Consider the following 16,445-nt stretch of genomic DNA (forward strand, 5'->3'; position numbering starts at 1 on the left):
ATCGACGTTTTGAGAAAGCTCGATCACTTCGTAAAGATCAAAACATGCATGTGCTCGGTCACAACGTAGTGACCAAGCTTGGTTCCGAGCTCGGTCGCTACATAGCGACCGAGTAGTACGCGGATCGGTCGCTACGTAGCGACCGAGCTTGGCTCGAGATTGGTCGCTATGTAGCGACCAAGCAGTACGCGTGCTCGGTCGCTACGTAGCGACCGAGCAGTATGCGTGCTCGGATGCTATGTAGTGACCGAGCTTGGTTTGTATGCGGTCCGATTGCTATACTCGAGCTTCTCCGCAGCCGATTTTGGATACATGTCTGTTGCCTTCGGACAATCGGTATTTAGGGGTTCGACTGAGATTTGAAAAAGATTTTACCACAAGGGTCTTCGTAGAGATATCTTTATGAAGATTACTTTTCGTAAAAACGTTCATGCTGATTTTTACGGACTTTCAGACATTGATTCTGTCGTGACCGATTTTGTCCCCAACAATGACCAACACCGGCTGATCTTCAACGTCTACTTAATATTGGAGAGCATCGTGGATTTTCCGGGGTGATAGAAAGCATCGATTGTATGCATTGGGAGTGGAAGAATTGTCCCACCGCTTGGAAAGGGCAATATTTTCGTGGTTCGGCTAAACCAACAATCGTTTTAGAGGCGCTTGCTTCGTATGATCTCTGAATATGGCATGTGTTCTTTGGATCTCTGGGTACCTTAAATGATATCAATGTTTTTGATCGCTCACATGTTTTTGATGACATAATAAAAGGTCAAGCTCCTCAAGTCACTTTCTATGCCAATGGAAGAGAGTATCATATGGCTTACTATCTCACCAGTGGTATTTATCCGAAATGTACAACTTTTATCCAATCTATTCCAATAGCATAAAGGCCGAAAGCAGTTTTATTTGCTCAACATCAAGAAGCTGTCCGAAAATATGTCGAGCGTGCTTTTGGAGTCTTGCAAACTCACTTTGCCATTGTTAAAAATCCAACATTTTTAGGGATAAAGTCAAAATTGAGAAGATTATGAGAGCATGTATTATACTCCATAATATGATAGTAGAAGACGAACGAGATGGATACACTCAATTTGATGTTTCAGAGTTCTAACAAGGAGAAGACCACGGAAGTTCACATGTCGATCTCACGTATTATACAAATATCCCTACAAATATCGCCTATATGAGATGGGTGTTCGAACAAGAATTAGTGATAGGCAAATGCATCAACAACTGAAAGATGATTTGGTTGAACATATATGGCGTAAATTTGGACTTGATGAAGACAACAACTGAGCTCGGATGCTTCTTTCAAATTATTTTTGTTTATTTTACTAATCTTTATTTTTATGTTTTTAGTTAAAAATCTATGTTTAAAATGTTATCTTTTACTATGTTTTTTTTACATCATTTTAAACAAACTCTATAAAGACTTTGCAAACCAAACTAGTAACTCTGCATCCATATGAACAACGAAAGACGTTTGTTTCCTGGCACTCTGTGCCAGACTGTCCGCCTTTGTATTCAGCATCCGGGTGATATGAATGATCTCTGAGTGAGTAAAACTTTCTTGAAGGATCTTGATGTCGTCCAAATAATTCGCAAATGCCAGCCAATCCTCTGGTGATGAAATCATCTTCACCAATTGGATACAATCCGTCGCAAAAGTAACATGATATTGACGTAAGTTCCTCATGCTTTCCATTTCTCATATGAGGGTTTCCATCTCCGAGTGTAGAGGCGAGAGACTTGCTCTTGTGTTCCTAGCTCCCATCAGTCCCTCGAAACCCGGTAGAGTGCTATACCAGCCCTATCCCGAAAACAAATCTTGCGCTTTCCATGATCCATCCGTGAAACACCAACGACCCGGTATTAAAGGTAAATTTGTTGCTTCCATTTGTTGCACATTGGGTGCTCCATCCTTGACGAAGGCTTGAGCATCTGCCCATAGTAGAGAGTCAGTCTCTGCTAGTTTCAAAGTGTCGCGAGGATCAACATCAATATTACTAAAAAATTTATTATTTCGTCCCTTCCAAATATACCATAAAATCCAAGCAAACTGATGATCATCCATGTACGGGGACGCCCTCCAATATAGATAATCTAAATTTGTGAACAGTGCCGGAGAAGGGAAGGTAAGTGGATTCGATGGAACTTTAGAGAGAGCCCACACTTGAACCGCCGGGGGACATTCAAAAAACACATGATTGATCGATTCCTCGCTAGATCCACATCTTACACATTGAATATCGCCGTGCATTGATAGACCATGGATTTGACCCATTTTCATCCATGGTTTATAGGTGTTTTTACTAATAATTGTTATATTATAGAGTCTATTTATTATATTTATAAGATCAGGAGTGATTTGGAGATAGTGATGATTTTGGAGCATTTTGGAGATATTTGGAGCAAGCACCCGAGATGACCATCAAGCATTGGTCGATATTGAAGATGAATAATCGATCGATGTTCATATCTTGACATGAATCGACAGCGAAGCGTGCAGAAAGCCCGTTTGGTCCAGCCGACTTGAAGCCCAAGTCTTGACCAATTTACAAGATTACCCCTGACGATTTTTAACCTAATTATATAAGCTTTGCCACCATGTTAAAGGCAAAATGTGCTTTTCTTGTTTTATTATTTTCTCAGCAAGGTTTTCTACGCTTTTGATAGATTGGAGAGAAGATCCAAAGTTATAATTTGTGATTGGAACTCCATTAATATCTATTTACTATTCTAATAAAGTTTTCTTACCTAACTGTTGTTATGAATTGCCTAGCCGTGTCTGACAAGTTCCATTGTTAGATTTTAGGGTTTAAATAGATTAGAAGGGATTAGCCCCAACTATAGATTGCTGAGTTGTGGTAATTGTCATTAGGATTGTTCATTAATGCATGTCTCTAGATTAGCTACCTAGAACTTGCCCTATGATTGATAGATAAAAGCGAGAGCTTCATTCTCATCCTGAAAAACATTCTAACTGAGCTAAGTTTCTTGGTATGAGTAAGGCGAGAGCTGATCTAGTAAGCTTAGTAAGCTATCATTTAACCCGCGCATAACGATTAAACGTCGATCGATATCATTATTGAATAATCGATCGGCGGAGCGAAAGGTGAATCGATCGATATCCCTATAGGATCATCGATCAACACTTTCTAATTGATCGACATACGATAGTTGAGATCAAGATCTAGTTAATAGACAAGTCTAAACATGCGAAAGCTGATAGACTTGTTGACTAAGTAGTTGAGCTTTACATTATCATGCATGCAACTCATTAGGCATCTGTTGGATTATAATCTCAAGTTTCCTGAACAAAAACTCTAAGCCTAGCTATTTCCTTTTTAAGCATCAAAACCTCAGCCAATCAATTGAACAAACACTTGTTCAATATAAAATTGCAATTTACATTTAAATCTCTAAAACCATCTAGCTTAACAAATCATATTAGATTTCTAAGGTTCCCTAGCTCCCTGTGAATTCGATCCCTAAGTACTACAACTCGACCTCTTCTTTGAGAGAGTATAAATCAATCCTTTAATTTGAGTGGTATCAAATTTTGCGCCGTTGTCGGGGAGCTTTGATCGCCTATTCGATCTAATTTTTTTTAAGTTTCTGACACAAATTTTTTTCTTAGATTTTTAGGTATATGCCCAGTAGTACTAGAAGCAACAAAGAAACCCAACTACTATTCTCACCAGATTTTGCAAGTTTGGAGCGTTCAATCCGCAAAGAAGCGCGCTCCTCATCGATCGACAACAACACCTGTTCGTCGCTCGATTTCGTTCAACCATCGTCGATCCAGAAACTAGACCCGTCGACCGATACTCGCTCACCACCATCGGCCGAAGACACTCATCTTCCATCGACCGACATCGTCCATCGGACATTGATCGATACTTCATCCCATACATCGATTGATACTGAACCGCGAGACATGGTTGCGACTTTGATACTTGCACGAGATAATAATGGTGACCTGCATGCCCAGGAGGGTCATCTGCGTAATGCAGCAGGTCAGAGGATAGATGCTCAGGGGGCTGCAATCCCTGAGTCTGATGCTAATGCTACAGGAACTACTCTACATGTAGATGAGGCTGCGCGACCGAAGACGTTGGCTGACTACAACCTCCAGATCAGTTCTACACCAACATATCAGCCATTCGTCCTCCCACTATTTAGAGGGATTTCGAGTTGAAGGCACAGTACTACACACTCGTGGGATAAATACCCTACCATGGATTGTCTCACGAGCATCCTATGGATCATCTGAAGAGATTCGAGGATCTGATATCTGCTATTAAAGTCAAGGGAGTCCCTGAGGATTGTCTCATATGCAAGCTCTTCAAGTTCTCTCTTGCTGGAAGCTTCGCATTGGCTTAAGCAGCTACCACCAGGATCTCTCACATCCTTGCGCGACATCAAGAATGCATTTTTATGCAATTTCTTTGATGAAGCATGTGCTGAAGACTTGAGGAGCAAGATCGCTACCTTCTCTCAGGGGCCTGCAGAATCATTCAGAGGCTCTTGGATCAGATTCAAGTCTTATCAGAGAGACTATCCACACCATGGATTCAATGAAGTACAACGGCTCAATACTTTTTTACAGAGGCATCGCGGTGCAGTACCAGTTGGCTCTTGATGCTTCCAGCAATGGGAACTTCAACACAAGGAATCCAGAAGAGGTAGTGAAGGTCATCGAAAACCTAGCATCTAGCAACAGCACCAAGAACACTGATTTTGAGAGGAAAAAGTCTGCCACCATCCTTGGGAATGATCAGATGGATGAGGTGAAAGCAAAGCTGGATAGTGTTCACAAGCTTCTTAGGAAACAGGTCTGCTTGGTTGAAAATGCAGAAGCTGTAGACACAGAGGATAGAGCAGAGGAATAAGAAGAAGTAAACTTCATTGGTGGAACTGGATTCCAAGGTTCTGGAAACCAAGGTGGAAACAGAAATTCTTATGGAAATAGGGGTGATTTCAACCTATGTCTAGCTATTTCCTTTTTAAACACCACAACCTCAACCAATCAATTGAACAAACACTTGTTCAATATAAAACTGCAATTTACATTTAAATCTCTAAAACCATCTAGCTTAACAAATCATATTAGATTTCTTATGTTCCTTAACTCCCTGTGAATTCGATCCCTAAGTACTACAACTCGACCTCTTATTTGAGAGAGTATAAATCACTCCTTAGGGTAATTTGAGTGGTATCATGCATACCCCTACTCCGCCAATTTTTCTTTGCTGATATACAGCCTGATACTTACTGCCAAAGAAAATGTTTCATTTTTGGTGGGCAGCGTATTTTCCAAGAGTATGCTTTTAAAGAGTTAACCATTGGTCCAATGAACGACAATGATTTCTCTCTAAATGGGTATACTCGTTCCACCTGATATCTTGATTTTACCGTAAATTTTTCATTAATGGTAAAATGCCATCCATCTTGATCAACCAAACGATGCTTACTTAAAGGAATATGTTCCATGATCTTTGCATCTTCTGGTTCTACCAATGACCAAATAACCTGGGAATTCCACGTGTGTGATGTTGAATTAATGAGAGAATCCACTGTGAGATGTGGGTAGAGATTTTGTTGATTACTGTTTGCTGGTTTCGGGTGAGTGGTTTGGAGCCAAGGATCATTCCATACTAAAATGGATGATCCTGATCCCACCTTTTTGATTAGTCCTTTGCTAACCAGAGATCTTGCAGATACACTGCGCCATCCATAGGACGGAGAGTATGAACGAATTGGTTCCAGGGGTGAAGCATTCCTGAAATACCGTCCTTTGAAAACACGAGAAAGTAATGATTTAGGTTTCTCAATAAAACGCCAAAATTATTTCCCCAACATAGCAGTATTGAAATCCGATAGATCTTTAAATCCCAAACCTCCTTCATCTTTATCAATACAAATTTTGTCCCAAGATTTTCAATGCATGCCTCGTACACTTCCCCATGGGCTCCACCAAAATTGTGTCATTGCACTTGTCAATTTTGAAATAACTTCTTTTGGAATTCGATAACAAGACATGACATGATTTGGGAGAGCAGTAACCACCGATTTTATAACCACTTCTTTTCCTCCTTTAGAGAAAAAGTTAAAATTCCACCCATTTACTCTTTTCTGAAGACGTTCCTGCACAAAACCGAACACTTGAATCTTTGATCCACCCAACTTTCAGGCAGACCTAGATATGAGCCCATACCTCCTAGATTCTGAATACCGTATATGTCCCGAAGCTTCTGTCGAAGTGTTTCCTCAATCTTAAAGCCAAATTGAATTGTAGACTTTTGAAAATTTATCATTTGACCCGATGCTGCCTTATATTCTTTCAGTATTCGGAGGATTGTTTCGCATTCTTCCTTCTTTGCCTTACAAAAAAATAAACTATCATCTGCAAATAGCAAATGTGATACCGATGGACAAGCCCGTGCAACCTTCATTCTTGTTTACTGTTTCAGCCTCTCTGCCTTATTTATATTCGCAATTAGCGCCTCCGTACACATAATAAATAAATATGGAGAAAGATGATCCTCTTGTCGTAAACCTCTCTCTGGAAAAATATTCCCTCGTGGATGTCCTTTTATCAGAATTCTGTATTGCACCGAGGAAATATATTCCATCATCAGCTGAATCCACTGGGGATCAAATCCCATTTTATGAAGTAAAGCTTGAATAAAAGCCCACTCCAACCTATCATACGCTTTGCTCATGTTTGTATTAATAGCCATAAACTTGTTATGGCAATATTTATTAGCCCTCAACCCGTGGAACATTTCCTGAGCATTAAGAATATTATTCGATATTAGTCTCTCTGGGACAAAAGCCGATTGTGTTTCCGAAATAGGCTTTGGAAGACAGCCCTTTAACCGTCGACATAAAACCTTTGAGATGATCTTATAGCCCATATTACAAAGACTAATCGGCCTCATCTCCGTCATTCTTGTAGGCCTCTCAGTTTTCGGGATCAAACAAATATTTGTAATATTTAACCTTGTGTCTAGCTTTCCTGTGAGTAAAAAATTATTAACCATATCCAGGAGATCCTTCTTGATAATGTGCCAAGATTGTTGGTAACAAAGTACTGTCATTCTATCTGGACTCGAGGCTTTTTCCGGATGCATCAGGAAAAGAGCATGACGCACTTCCTCTTCTGTCGCCAGTTTTATCAGTTGTTGATTCATCTGTTCATCGATAGAAGTAGGGATCTCTTCTAAAAACTATCAAAATCTGCAGGGGAAGTAGTACCAAATAGATCGTCAAAATAATCAACTGCTACCTTTTCTACTCCATCATCCTCTGTTATCCACTGCCCATTTTCGTCATATAATCCAACAATCCTATTTCTCATTCGAAGCTGCTTCGTCAGTGCATGATAAAATTTTGTATTAAGGTCTCCGGCTGTATTTCACATATTCCTACTCTTTTGTTGGCAATAACCTTCCTCATCTTTATAAGCTTCATGTAATTTCCGAGAAACCTCAATTTTTTCTTCTTGAGTCATATTATTGTCTGATTGTACCTTTTCCAAGGCCTGCTGGAGTTCACCAATCTTCTCTTTACCGTATGGTGGGTTATCTTTTCTCCATTTAGAGGTTTCGTGACAACAATTACTGATTTTTGTAACAAAATCATCTGAATTCTCACCACTCTGTTTCTCCCAGCCTCTACCAATAGATTCCATAAACCCATCTCGACCAATCCATCTTTTATCAAACCGAAATTGTCCCATTCGTCTGGGAACTTTATCCTCCAGGAAAGCTATTACTGGTCTGTGATCCGAACTCACCATTCCCAAATATTTTGTATAAGAACATGGGAATAACGAATGTCACTCCTCGTTTGCTAGTGCGTGATCCAGACGGCAACGAACCATTCATGTCTTTCTTTTTCCTTGCCAGGACATTTTGTTCCCTCGGGCCGGGAACTCCACTCCTATATTTTATTTAATCAATAAATTTTATCTTCTAATAAAGAAAATGTTTAATATTCTTTTTAAGAACCTTTAATTAAGATACCTGCATTGGAGGATATAAATATTCCGGTCTCTTAACTAAGTCTCTAATCTCACAATTACTATTTAAAAATATTAAAAAAACAAATAAGAGACCCTAAGAACATTTCCAATGGGTAGAACTCCCATTGAATGTGCTCTAAAGAAATCTTTGGGATAATGGTGCTCTGAGTACTAGAAATTAACTAATAACAGAAAACAAGTGATATTCTCAATTCTGATCGTCAGTTTGTCACAGAATACTTTTATCAACCAAATTAAGAAAAACAAACTCCCACAGAATTTTTTAAAACACAATTAAAATCAGAACTCTTTCCTCTCTTTCTCACTACACTACAAATAATAATTCATACCTACTTTAATCAAGCAAATATGAGGAATATTCAACATCACGGCAGGGCTACGACAGTTCTTCCTCAAGAAGGAGTAAGCCACATCTATCACCAACTGTTTTGCATACGTTGAGTTCCGTTTCGCCTTCACGTGACCATGCCCGACTATATAAGCCACCTCAGCATCTTTCGCCTCAACCAAATCAAACAACTCTTCCTTCACTTGCGGCTGTCTGAACGTTGTATCCATCGGTCTGAACTGAAATCTCCTCCTCATGCTCAGCTTCGGAAGCTCTTGCTCGTACTCCGCTTTCAGTCTCTTCAGCACCGGCGACTTGCTATTACTCACAGTCGTCTGAGACCTCGAGCTGCTGCTTCCCGCTATGTTAGCGTCTGATATGGACCGGGACAGCCTTGTTCCGAACTTGTTTGAGGTTTTCACAACCGCAAGCCGACCGTCATGTGCAGAACGGTCTCTGTTTGATCCCGAGCCTTCGGATTCCAGCTGGATAAACTCGGCAATGCTATCCACGAGCTCGTCTTCAAAGTCGTCTCCGTCTTTGTTCACGTCTTTGTATCCCGTTCGGATTATGCAACGGTACATCCTGTACGTTTTGGGACCGACGCGGCCTATAAGGTATCGTTCCTTCTGCGGTATGTAAGGGATAGGGACGGTTTTGGAGCAGATAAAGACAACCACTTGGTAGAACGCTGGTAAGTTGGTGAGGAAGTGAGTGAATGTGGCTGGGACACCGCTTGCTAGCTCGGTGTAGATTAGACCTATCCCAGGGACTTTGACGATCCCTAGGCTCGGGCCACGGGTGAGGATTGTATTCATGGGGACTTTGTTGTGTTGGTCGTATAGGTACTTTCTTCGGTTTCCGTAGTGCCAGACATATGTGGTGAAAGTGAAGAGTAGAGAAAGGAGGATAGTGATCCATCCCCCGTGTGGGATCTTGGTCCAAGAAGATGCTACAAAGACGAGTTCGATGGTCCCAAATAGGATGGTGAAGAGAATAGAGAAGACGAGATGACGATTCCAAACAAAGTTTATGATTAGAGGCATCAGCCAGGTCGTCACAAACGCCAGACTCATGCAAGCAAGTCCTGATGAAAACCAGTAAGACAAAATATCAGAAACTCTAGTTGTGTGTTCTTGTTGATGATATATATATTCTTTTTGAGTATGGAGGAAGATTGCGTACCAAAAGCGAAAGCTATGTGTCTAGTGTCTCGGAAACCGATGGTGACGGTGAGTGTGAGGACCATGAGGAGCCAGTTGATCTCGGGAATATAGATTTGGCCTAGGACCCATCTTGGTTTGTGAACAATCTTCACACGAGGGAAGCATCCCAGTGCATAGCATTGTTTGACAATTGAGAACGTTGCAAATATGACGGCTTGGCTAGCAACCATTGCAGCCAGCATTGCCATCATTAGAACCGGCCAGAAAAATGGATCTGGATATCAAGAGGAAGAATCATGACAAGATCATATAACATGTTACACAAGGTCAAAATGAGGCATGTATAAAATGTCGCATTATGAGCAAAGAACCTAACGCGAAAAACTTTGTCTACAAACGTAACAAGTAACACCAAAAGATACATATACTAAGTAAGTGCTTACTTGGGATGGAGGAATAGAAGCTAGTCGGTAGAGCAGAAAAGTTCTTTGATAAGAACGCAGCTTGACCCATGTACTGAAGCACCAGACATGGGTAAACAACACAGCAGAATGCAAACTGCATTAAGCCATGAGATTACATGTTACTGTTTCTTTTATTTTGTCACCAAACCAACCACACCAAAAAATCTACTAAGTGAACTGGAACAAATAAATGCATTAAGACCCGTACGTCCGTTTCATTATTATAGAATCCAAATCTTGATACTTTCTAAGCTAGTTTCTTTTACACGAGGCAAGTATTGCTAAAGAACAGTTTATCAATTATGTTGGTGAGTGTAAATGGCCAGATAAGCTTCTCAGCAAACGTACCCTTACAGATTTAGCTGAAAATTGGCCAAGCTCAGCAAAGATAGCTTCCGTTCCTGAAGTTCCAAATATTTTCCAAGAGGAAATTAAACAAAGTTTAGAATATTATTTGCATTAACAAATAAATACATTAATAAATAAATAAAATCAACCTGTGATGCATAAAAGAATGCCTCCAAGAGACAACCACCCTTCTTTACCAGTGTCTCTAAAGAACTTATAGATATAGAATGGAGACAAAGCTTTATATACGCTGGGATTCCATTTAAAAATATTGTACAGACCAACAGTTGCAATTGAAAACAGCCACAAAATCATGATGGGTGCAAATAAGAAGGCGACTTTGTTTGTTCCACGGTGCTGTAAAACAAAAAGTCCAACAAGCAGAGCGCATGCTATCATAACCACGGTACCTGAACAAGCAAAAACAAATAGTAAAAAAATCTGGAAATCAAAATAGAACTTGCAACATTGCTTACTGTGCTTCAAATTTGTGTTGGCCACAAGTCCATCAATGGATGAAGAAACTGCAAGAGAAAAGTAAGGTTAGATGATAAACTGTTCATAAAGGTACCAAAAGTAGTATTCCTCTTGGGAGAGATCTTATCTACAAATGGTAATGACCAGAACTTCGGAACCCAGAACTTCGTAATCATTAAAAAAAAGGGCTAGACAGAACCAAGAGAGAAGGCTGTCCCTTTTACCCGAAACTGCGGGTGTAAGGACACCAATGGTAATGACCATTGAAGTACCAGCCAAGACTAAGAGAAGCAAAGCTGTTTTAGATCTTTTATTATGTTCTATAAGCCTTTTGAAATCAGAAGAAGGTAAACTTCTGTTTGCATCTCCAGGGCCATAGTAAGTAGATATCTCCTCATCAGCAGCTTGCTGATTCAGAAGCAAAGAAAACCTCGTGTGTCTGCACAGCAAAGCATACAACGCAAAAATCCCTCCTGCATGCAACAGAAAATACAACCAAAACTCAACGGTCATGAATCTAAGAACATACAAGAATTTAATTTTTGGAAAACCAATGTACTTAACGTCCTTACCTTCACCATTGTCGTCTGCTCTTAAAACAAAAACCATGTATTTGATAAGTGAGAGGAGAGTTATGGTCCAAAATATTAAAGAAAACGCTCCAAACATCGTATCTTCTGTTTCGTAATGACGCAATCCTCCATAGAAAGCACATTTATACACATAGAGAGGGGAGATACTCAAATCTCCAAATGCTAGCCCAAAACTCTGATATGCTAAGAAGAGAACATGAGTACACCTGTCTCTCCTATCAGCCTGCTTCAAGATAAAAAAAAAACAAGAGAATAATAACTCTCCTTTTAACAACAAAGCTAGTTAAAAATTTCGATGATTGATATTCAGATTATGAAGGTACAATCAATGAATCAAATCAACACGTAGTGTTCATTACGAGATTTCGTAACCATGTTACGAAGCTAGGGTTTAAAAATGTAATAGATTAAGATACATGCAGCGATAGAACGAAGAGAATCAGATGAAGAATAAGAAGAAAGTAGTGGTGTACCATGATGTTTGTCGTCGGGGAATTGGATGTTTGCGATGGGAGATGAATTACAGATAAAGATTTGTCGGAAATAAGTCTGAGTTTGAATTGAAAAGAAAGGTAAATACTATCATCTGGTTATCTATCTTCTTTTCGATATGATCGAGAAGGAAAAACAAATCCGATCCAGTGCTAAAGCTCGCGGGCCTTGCTCCTTTTTCTTCGGTTGAATATTTGGTACGTGCATGTATTGTTCTTGTGTCTTTTTAAATTTTTGGTTCTATGGTGGGACCCGTGTGCACGAGATGCACAAAAATTTTCCACTAATAAAATATAATATCTTAATATTATTTTATTAATTAATCATAAACTTACTTTTTGAAAAATTAAATATTTATAGTTATAGATTATTTTCCTTCTATTTACTATTTTTCCTTTTTTTCTATTGTTAAAAACTTTTTAAAATACTCCCAGTAAATAGTTCTTATATTTTGTTTGGTCTGGTCAACATCTTTTTAATTTGGTCTGGGACGGGTCGTTTTATAACATGCTTCTGAATGCCGTACTTATGTAGACAACTTGAGAAGACTATTTTTTTTTTTTTACGGCAAATAGCTATTTTATTACTCAAACTTGAGATGGTCTGGGGAGCCAGATCGAAATAGAACAACCAATAAAACATAACGATCTATGAAAAGAGCGTGCATTCTTACCTAGCGAATCCGCAATCTCATTCTGCATCCTTGGGAAGTAGCTGATCTTGAAGTCCGAAAAACTCAACCGAAAAGTTTGAATGATTTCCAGCTCTGTTGAGAAGTTGGGCCAATCTTGTGGCTGTTCTAGCATTGCAATCAAGTCTTTGCAGTCTGTCCCAAATCTCTAGCAGGACGAATGTTGTATCATGCTATCCATCGCCCACTGTAGCGCTTCCAGTTCCGAGTGTAGCGCTGTCTCCCTCCTCTGCAAGTTCCTTGATCCCATGAGTTGTATCTTCCCCATTGTATTCTTCCAAACCCATCCCAGTCCACTGAATTGAGCTGTAGAGGTCCATGAACCATCCACCATACAAATATCACCCAAGCTTAAAGCTTGTGTTCCTTTAGTAGTTTGTACCTGTGGCGAACCGGTTCAGTGTCTCTTGTGTTGTACCAAGCTTGACACTCACTTTCTGCATACCTGACTAGTTCCAGTGGATCTCTATTTATACCTTTAAACAACTTGTCATTTCTAGTTTTCCATATGTACTCTACCGTCTTCTGGCTCTGGAATACTATTCTTTCTCCAAAAAAGATAGTCCATATTAGCGTAAATACTTGATACTGGGAAGATTTCAGGGCTTGATGGCGTTGATGATAACTTCCATGCTTGAAAAGACTATTTTTTAATTGTAAAACTGTTCAGATGTTAGAAACATGAATTTATCGTTTATATTATATATTGCTGATATAATCGACGACATTTGTATTGTTTACGAATTAAATAACTTGTTGCTGTCTATAAAACTCAGTAAATTATCAAAATCCAACAGACGTTTGTAATAAAATTTGTTACAAAGAAATTACAATACCATTTGTGAAATACTGGAGGAACAACATCACACATAAACGTTAATAGCTGAAAGCTTATACAATGTCCCATACATCAAATCCAAAACATAACTAGTAACATTCATAGAGATCAATGTCCATTTTGAGACGGAAATACTTACTGCCTTGAATGAGGTCGCTCTTGAACGTAGCTATCCCACGAGTCATGAAGAAATCACCGGTCCCACCAACTATCGATAAGTCTCTGGTCGGCTCCATTATCGGATTCGCATCCATTATGGTAAATGTCCCTTTGTGTTGCGTTGAGTTGAACACCAGCGTGCAAGCGACCCAAATGTTGTAATTAGACTTCTTGTTGTAGAAAAAGAATCCTTGGGCACGAGCCACCGGTTTGGAGAGATAGTTCTGGTCCATTGTTACAGGGTTGTCAAAGATCACAAACTTTCCGAAAAGAAAGTTCCCTAGTCCTAAAGGGTTCAAGATTGTTGCTGATGTGGCATTATCAGTGTTATCACTATCGTAGGCGATGTTATGTTGGTAGAGAACAAAACTCTTGCAAGGTTTTTTCCAGTCAAATGAGACAGTCTCGGAGAGGAGTAGTAAAACCAATACGAAGGACAAAATGTGTTTGGAGATTTCATTTGCCATGGGTGAAGAGTTTAGTAGAAATTAGTAGCGTTGATATTGTGAACACGTAGACAGCTTTTAAAACCGTATTTATATACATACAATTCACGTGTTTTTGTCTCTTTTCTTTAAAATGTAAAAATGGATTTGAGAGAGAGTTTGTTTGTTGATGTCCCTTTATCTCTTCCCCAGCTAGAGTGCCAAAAAATCAGTGGATTTCAATATGATTTTAAGAGATAAGATCATGTTCAAGTATCATTTGTTTTAATGGAAAAATGTTTTAATGGTTCAACTAACGATATTCATTGTTTTAATGGAGATTGTTGTTTAGCTTACTGTTCTTGCCACAACAAGACGCCCCAGTCTCAGATTCTGGTACTACTGAGCGATCCATTGCAGATCGAGTGCCACAAAGATGAGTTTAATGGTCCCAAATAAGATGATAAAGAGAACAAGGAACAAGATGAGTCGACTATAGAGAAAGTATATGATTATAACCAAATTTGGCGAAGTAGTGGGAGTCACTTTTCTGGTGAATAGAATGGCAGATTATGGAGTGATTAACAGCGTTTCAATTGCTCCTCGATGACTTGACATCATGTTGTATATGGAGGTCAGAAACCGCTATGCAAATGCGTCTTAGGTTCGTCAGAATAACGTGAGTGTAGCTCAGCACAAAATTAAATTCAACTTATGTAACATCCCAGTTTGTGGTATATGTTGAAAATCTTAAGAATTGCAACTGATCTTGACACACTTCTTCTAGAGTTGAAGGAACCATAATGATCTTCTTCACCAAAAGTATACCAGTTGGTGAAGCCATCATGTACAGCTTTCTTGTCATAATGCATAATGTGCCTATCCTCTATGGGTAAGACATCACAAGTGATCTCATTGTGATACTTTCCAATGGTGATAGGTACTGTAATAACTTTGAATAGGAATAAGTACGTGAACAAAGCCAACAAATATTCGAAGGAAAAATGGTGATATATGGCCACGGAAAGGGCTGAAGGATGGCTGAATAAGGAAATTCGAGCAAAGACGGTTTTGATGAACGGACTAGGTTCTAATAAATAAAATAAACATGGATAAATCATTAGAGTGAAATTTGTACGAGGAAAAGTACAGAAAAAAATAATGTCCGGATCAGTGTTTAAAGTCTCAAAAAAATTTATGAAGCACTAGAAAGCAAAAAAAAATAGAAAAAAATGTTTAAGAATGAGGAGTCGAGTCCAAAAGACATAGGATTTAGAAAAGTAGTTGTGGTCAAAGTACAAGTTGAATTGGCCAGAGTATCAGTTACAATGGTTGAGAAATTACTTTTTTGATAATTAGAAAAGATTGAAGAATCGCTAGAATGAAAAAAACTAAACTACGGGAGTGTTATTGGTTATATAAGTTGAAATCAAACTATTAGATTTAAAATATGGTAGATTTTCAAAATTTTTATTCATTTTACAATCTAAGATATATGATTTATTTAGATATTTTAAATCTCTATGTGTATTAATAAATTCAATATAATATGATTTGATTTCTACTACAGAATTACTATTTATTTTAAGGATCTATACTATTAAAAGGGAAGGAGTCCCAAAAAATCTACTTCTTGTTGGACTTATTTACTAGACTTAACTATTTTTTTGGTCTCACCCTATATTTCTCTAACTATACACTAATCAATTACCTTATATTTCTCTAACTATAAAAGAACAAATACTATTTGCCCAAAAAAAAAAAAAAAAAATTTGCCCAAAAAAAAAAAGAACAAATACTCTTATCTAATATATTAAAACAGAAGTCATGACTTCTTTTCATGTGTGATTTTTTTAGTTTGGACAATTCCAGAAAAATATCATATTTTACATAAGTTCATTATTATATTTTAATATCTTTATCTTTTTATTTGAAATACAAATGAATATATTTAAAATGTTCTAACAAAATCTTTTTAAAATATTCTTAGAATCTTTTTAAATTTACTTTCGAAAAAATAGTTAGTTTTTATTTAAATTATCATAATATATAATTAGAAATTAAAATTGAATATAGTTTTGGTTTATAAACGAAAATTTAAATGAAATGAAAATAATTAATTTCAAAAATAAATTTATTAATAATTTTAAAGATTTTGTTAGAAATAAATATTTATTTCTATTTTAATTTTTTCAAATTTGTTTTCTAATAAAATAAAAATCATGATTTTTTTATGAGTGATATTTTTATTTGGACCATCATTTAAATTTTCTATTAAATTTATATCACTAATGCTAATATATATAATATTTTTAACTACTTTAATCATAATATCTTATATATCTTTTAATTTTTTTAAAAAAAATTAAAATTCTAACAAATCTCTTGAAAAAGATTATAATTAGATC

The 16,445-nt window shown here is 37.8% G+C and overlaps 2 protein-coding genes across 4 annotated transcripts; both read right to left on the reverse strand.

The window, feature by feature from the left end:
* Nucleotides 1-1,168: 1,168 nt before the first annotated feature.
* On the reverse strand, nucleotides 1,169-13,146 carry LOC103833893 (potassium transporter 3). 3 transcript variants are annotated; one of them, XM_009109939.3, is made up of 9 exons: nucleotides 11,906-13,146; nucleotides 11,412-11,658; nucleotides 11,064-11,312; nucleotides 10,839-10,886; nucleotides 10,512-10,772; nucleotides 10,363-10,415; nucleotides 9,994-10,108; nucleotides 9,570-9,824; nucleotides 8,366-9,471 (listed from the first exon to the last, which is right to left on the reverse strand). In XM_009109939.3, exons 1-9 carry the CDS (start codon nucleotides 11,906-11,908, stop codon nucleotides 8,366-8,368), a joined length of 2,337 nt encoding a protein of 778 aa, XP_009108187.1. In that variant the 5' UTR covers nucleotides 11,909-13,146. The 3 variants fall into 3 exon arrangements, with proteins under 3 accessions (XP_018508992.1, XP_018508991.1, XP_009108187.1); XM_018653476.2 differs by having other exon boundaries at nucleotides 1,169-9,471; nucleotides 10,512-10,886; nucleotides 11,412-11,655; XM_018653475.2 differs by having other exon boundaries at nucleotides 1,169-9,471; nucleotides 10,512-10,886.
* A 233-nt stretch (nucleotides 13,147-13,379) lies between these two features.
* On the reverse strand, nucleotides 13,380-14,184 carry LOC103833894 (dirigent protein 12-like). The gene has a single exon (XM_009109941.2). The coding sequence runs from the start codon at nucleotides 14,077-14,079 to the stop codon at nucleotides 13,543-13,545; it is 537 nt and encodes a 178-aa protein (XP_009108189.1). The 5' UTR covers nucleotides 14,080-14,184; the 3' UTR covers nucleotides 13,380-13,542.
* Between the last annotated feature and the right edge of the window lie 2,261 nt (nucleotides 14,185-16,445).

Source organism: Brassica rapa, chromosome A09, assembly GCF_000309985.2.
Source record: "Brassica rapa cultivar Chiifu-401-42 chromosome A09, CAAS_Brap_v3.01, whole genome shotgun sequence".
Classification (NCBI taxonomy): Eukaryota; Viridiplantae; Streptophyta; class Magnoliopsida; order Brassicales; family Brassicaceae; genus Brassica; species Brassica rapa.

What these genes read in the sequence shown, in the direction of transcription:
- LOC103833893 (XM_018653475.2), bottom strand. An exon ending in AGCAGACGACAATGGTGAAG is followed by an intron (nt 11,313 to 11,411) that starts GTAAGGACGTTA and finishes TGTTGCATGCAG; the next exon opens with GAGGGATTTTTGCGTTGTAT. An exon ending in TTTCAGCTAAATCTGTAAGG is followed by an intron (nt 10,109 to 10,362) that starts GTACGTTTGCTG and finishes GGCTTAATGCAG; the next exon opens with TTTGCATTCTGCTGTGTTGT.
- LOC103833894 (XM_009109941.2), bottom strand. Translation starts at nt 14,079, where the DNA reads ATGGCAAATGAAATCTCCAAACACATTTTGTCCTTCGTATTGGTTTTA.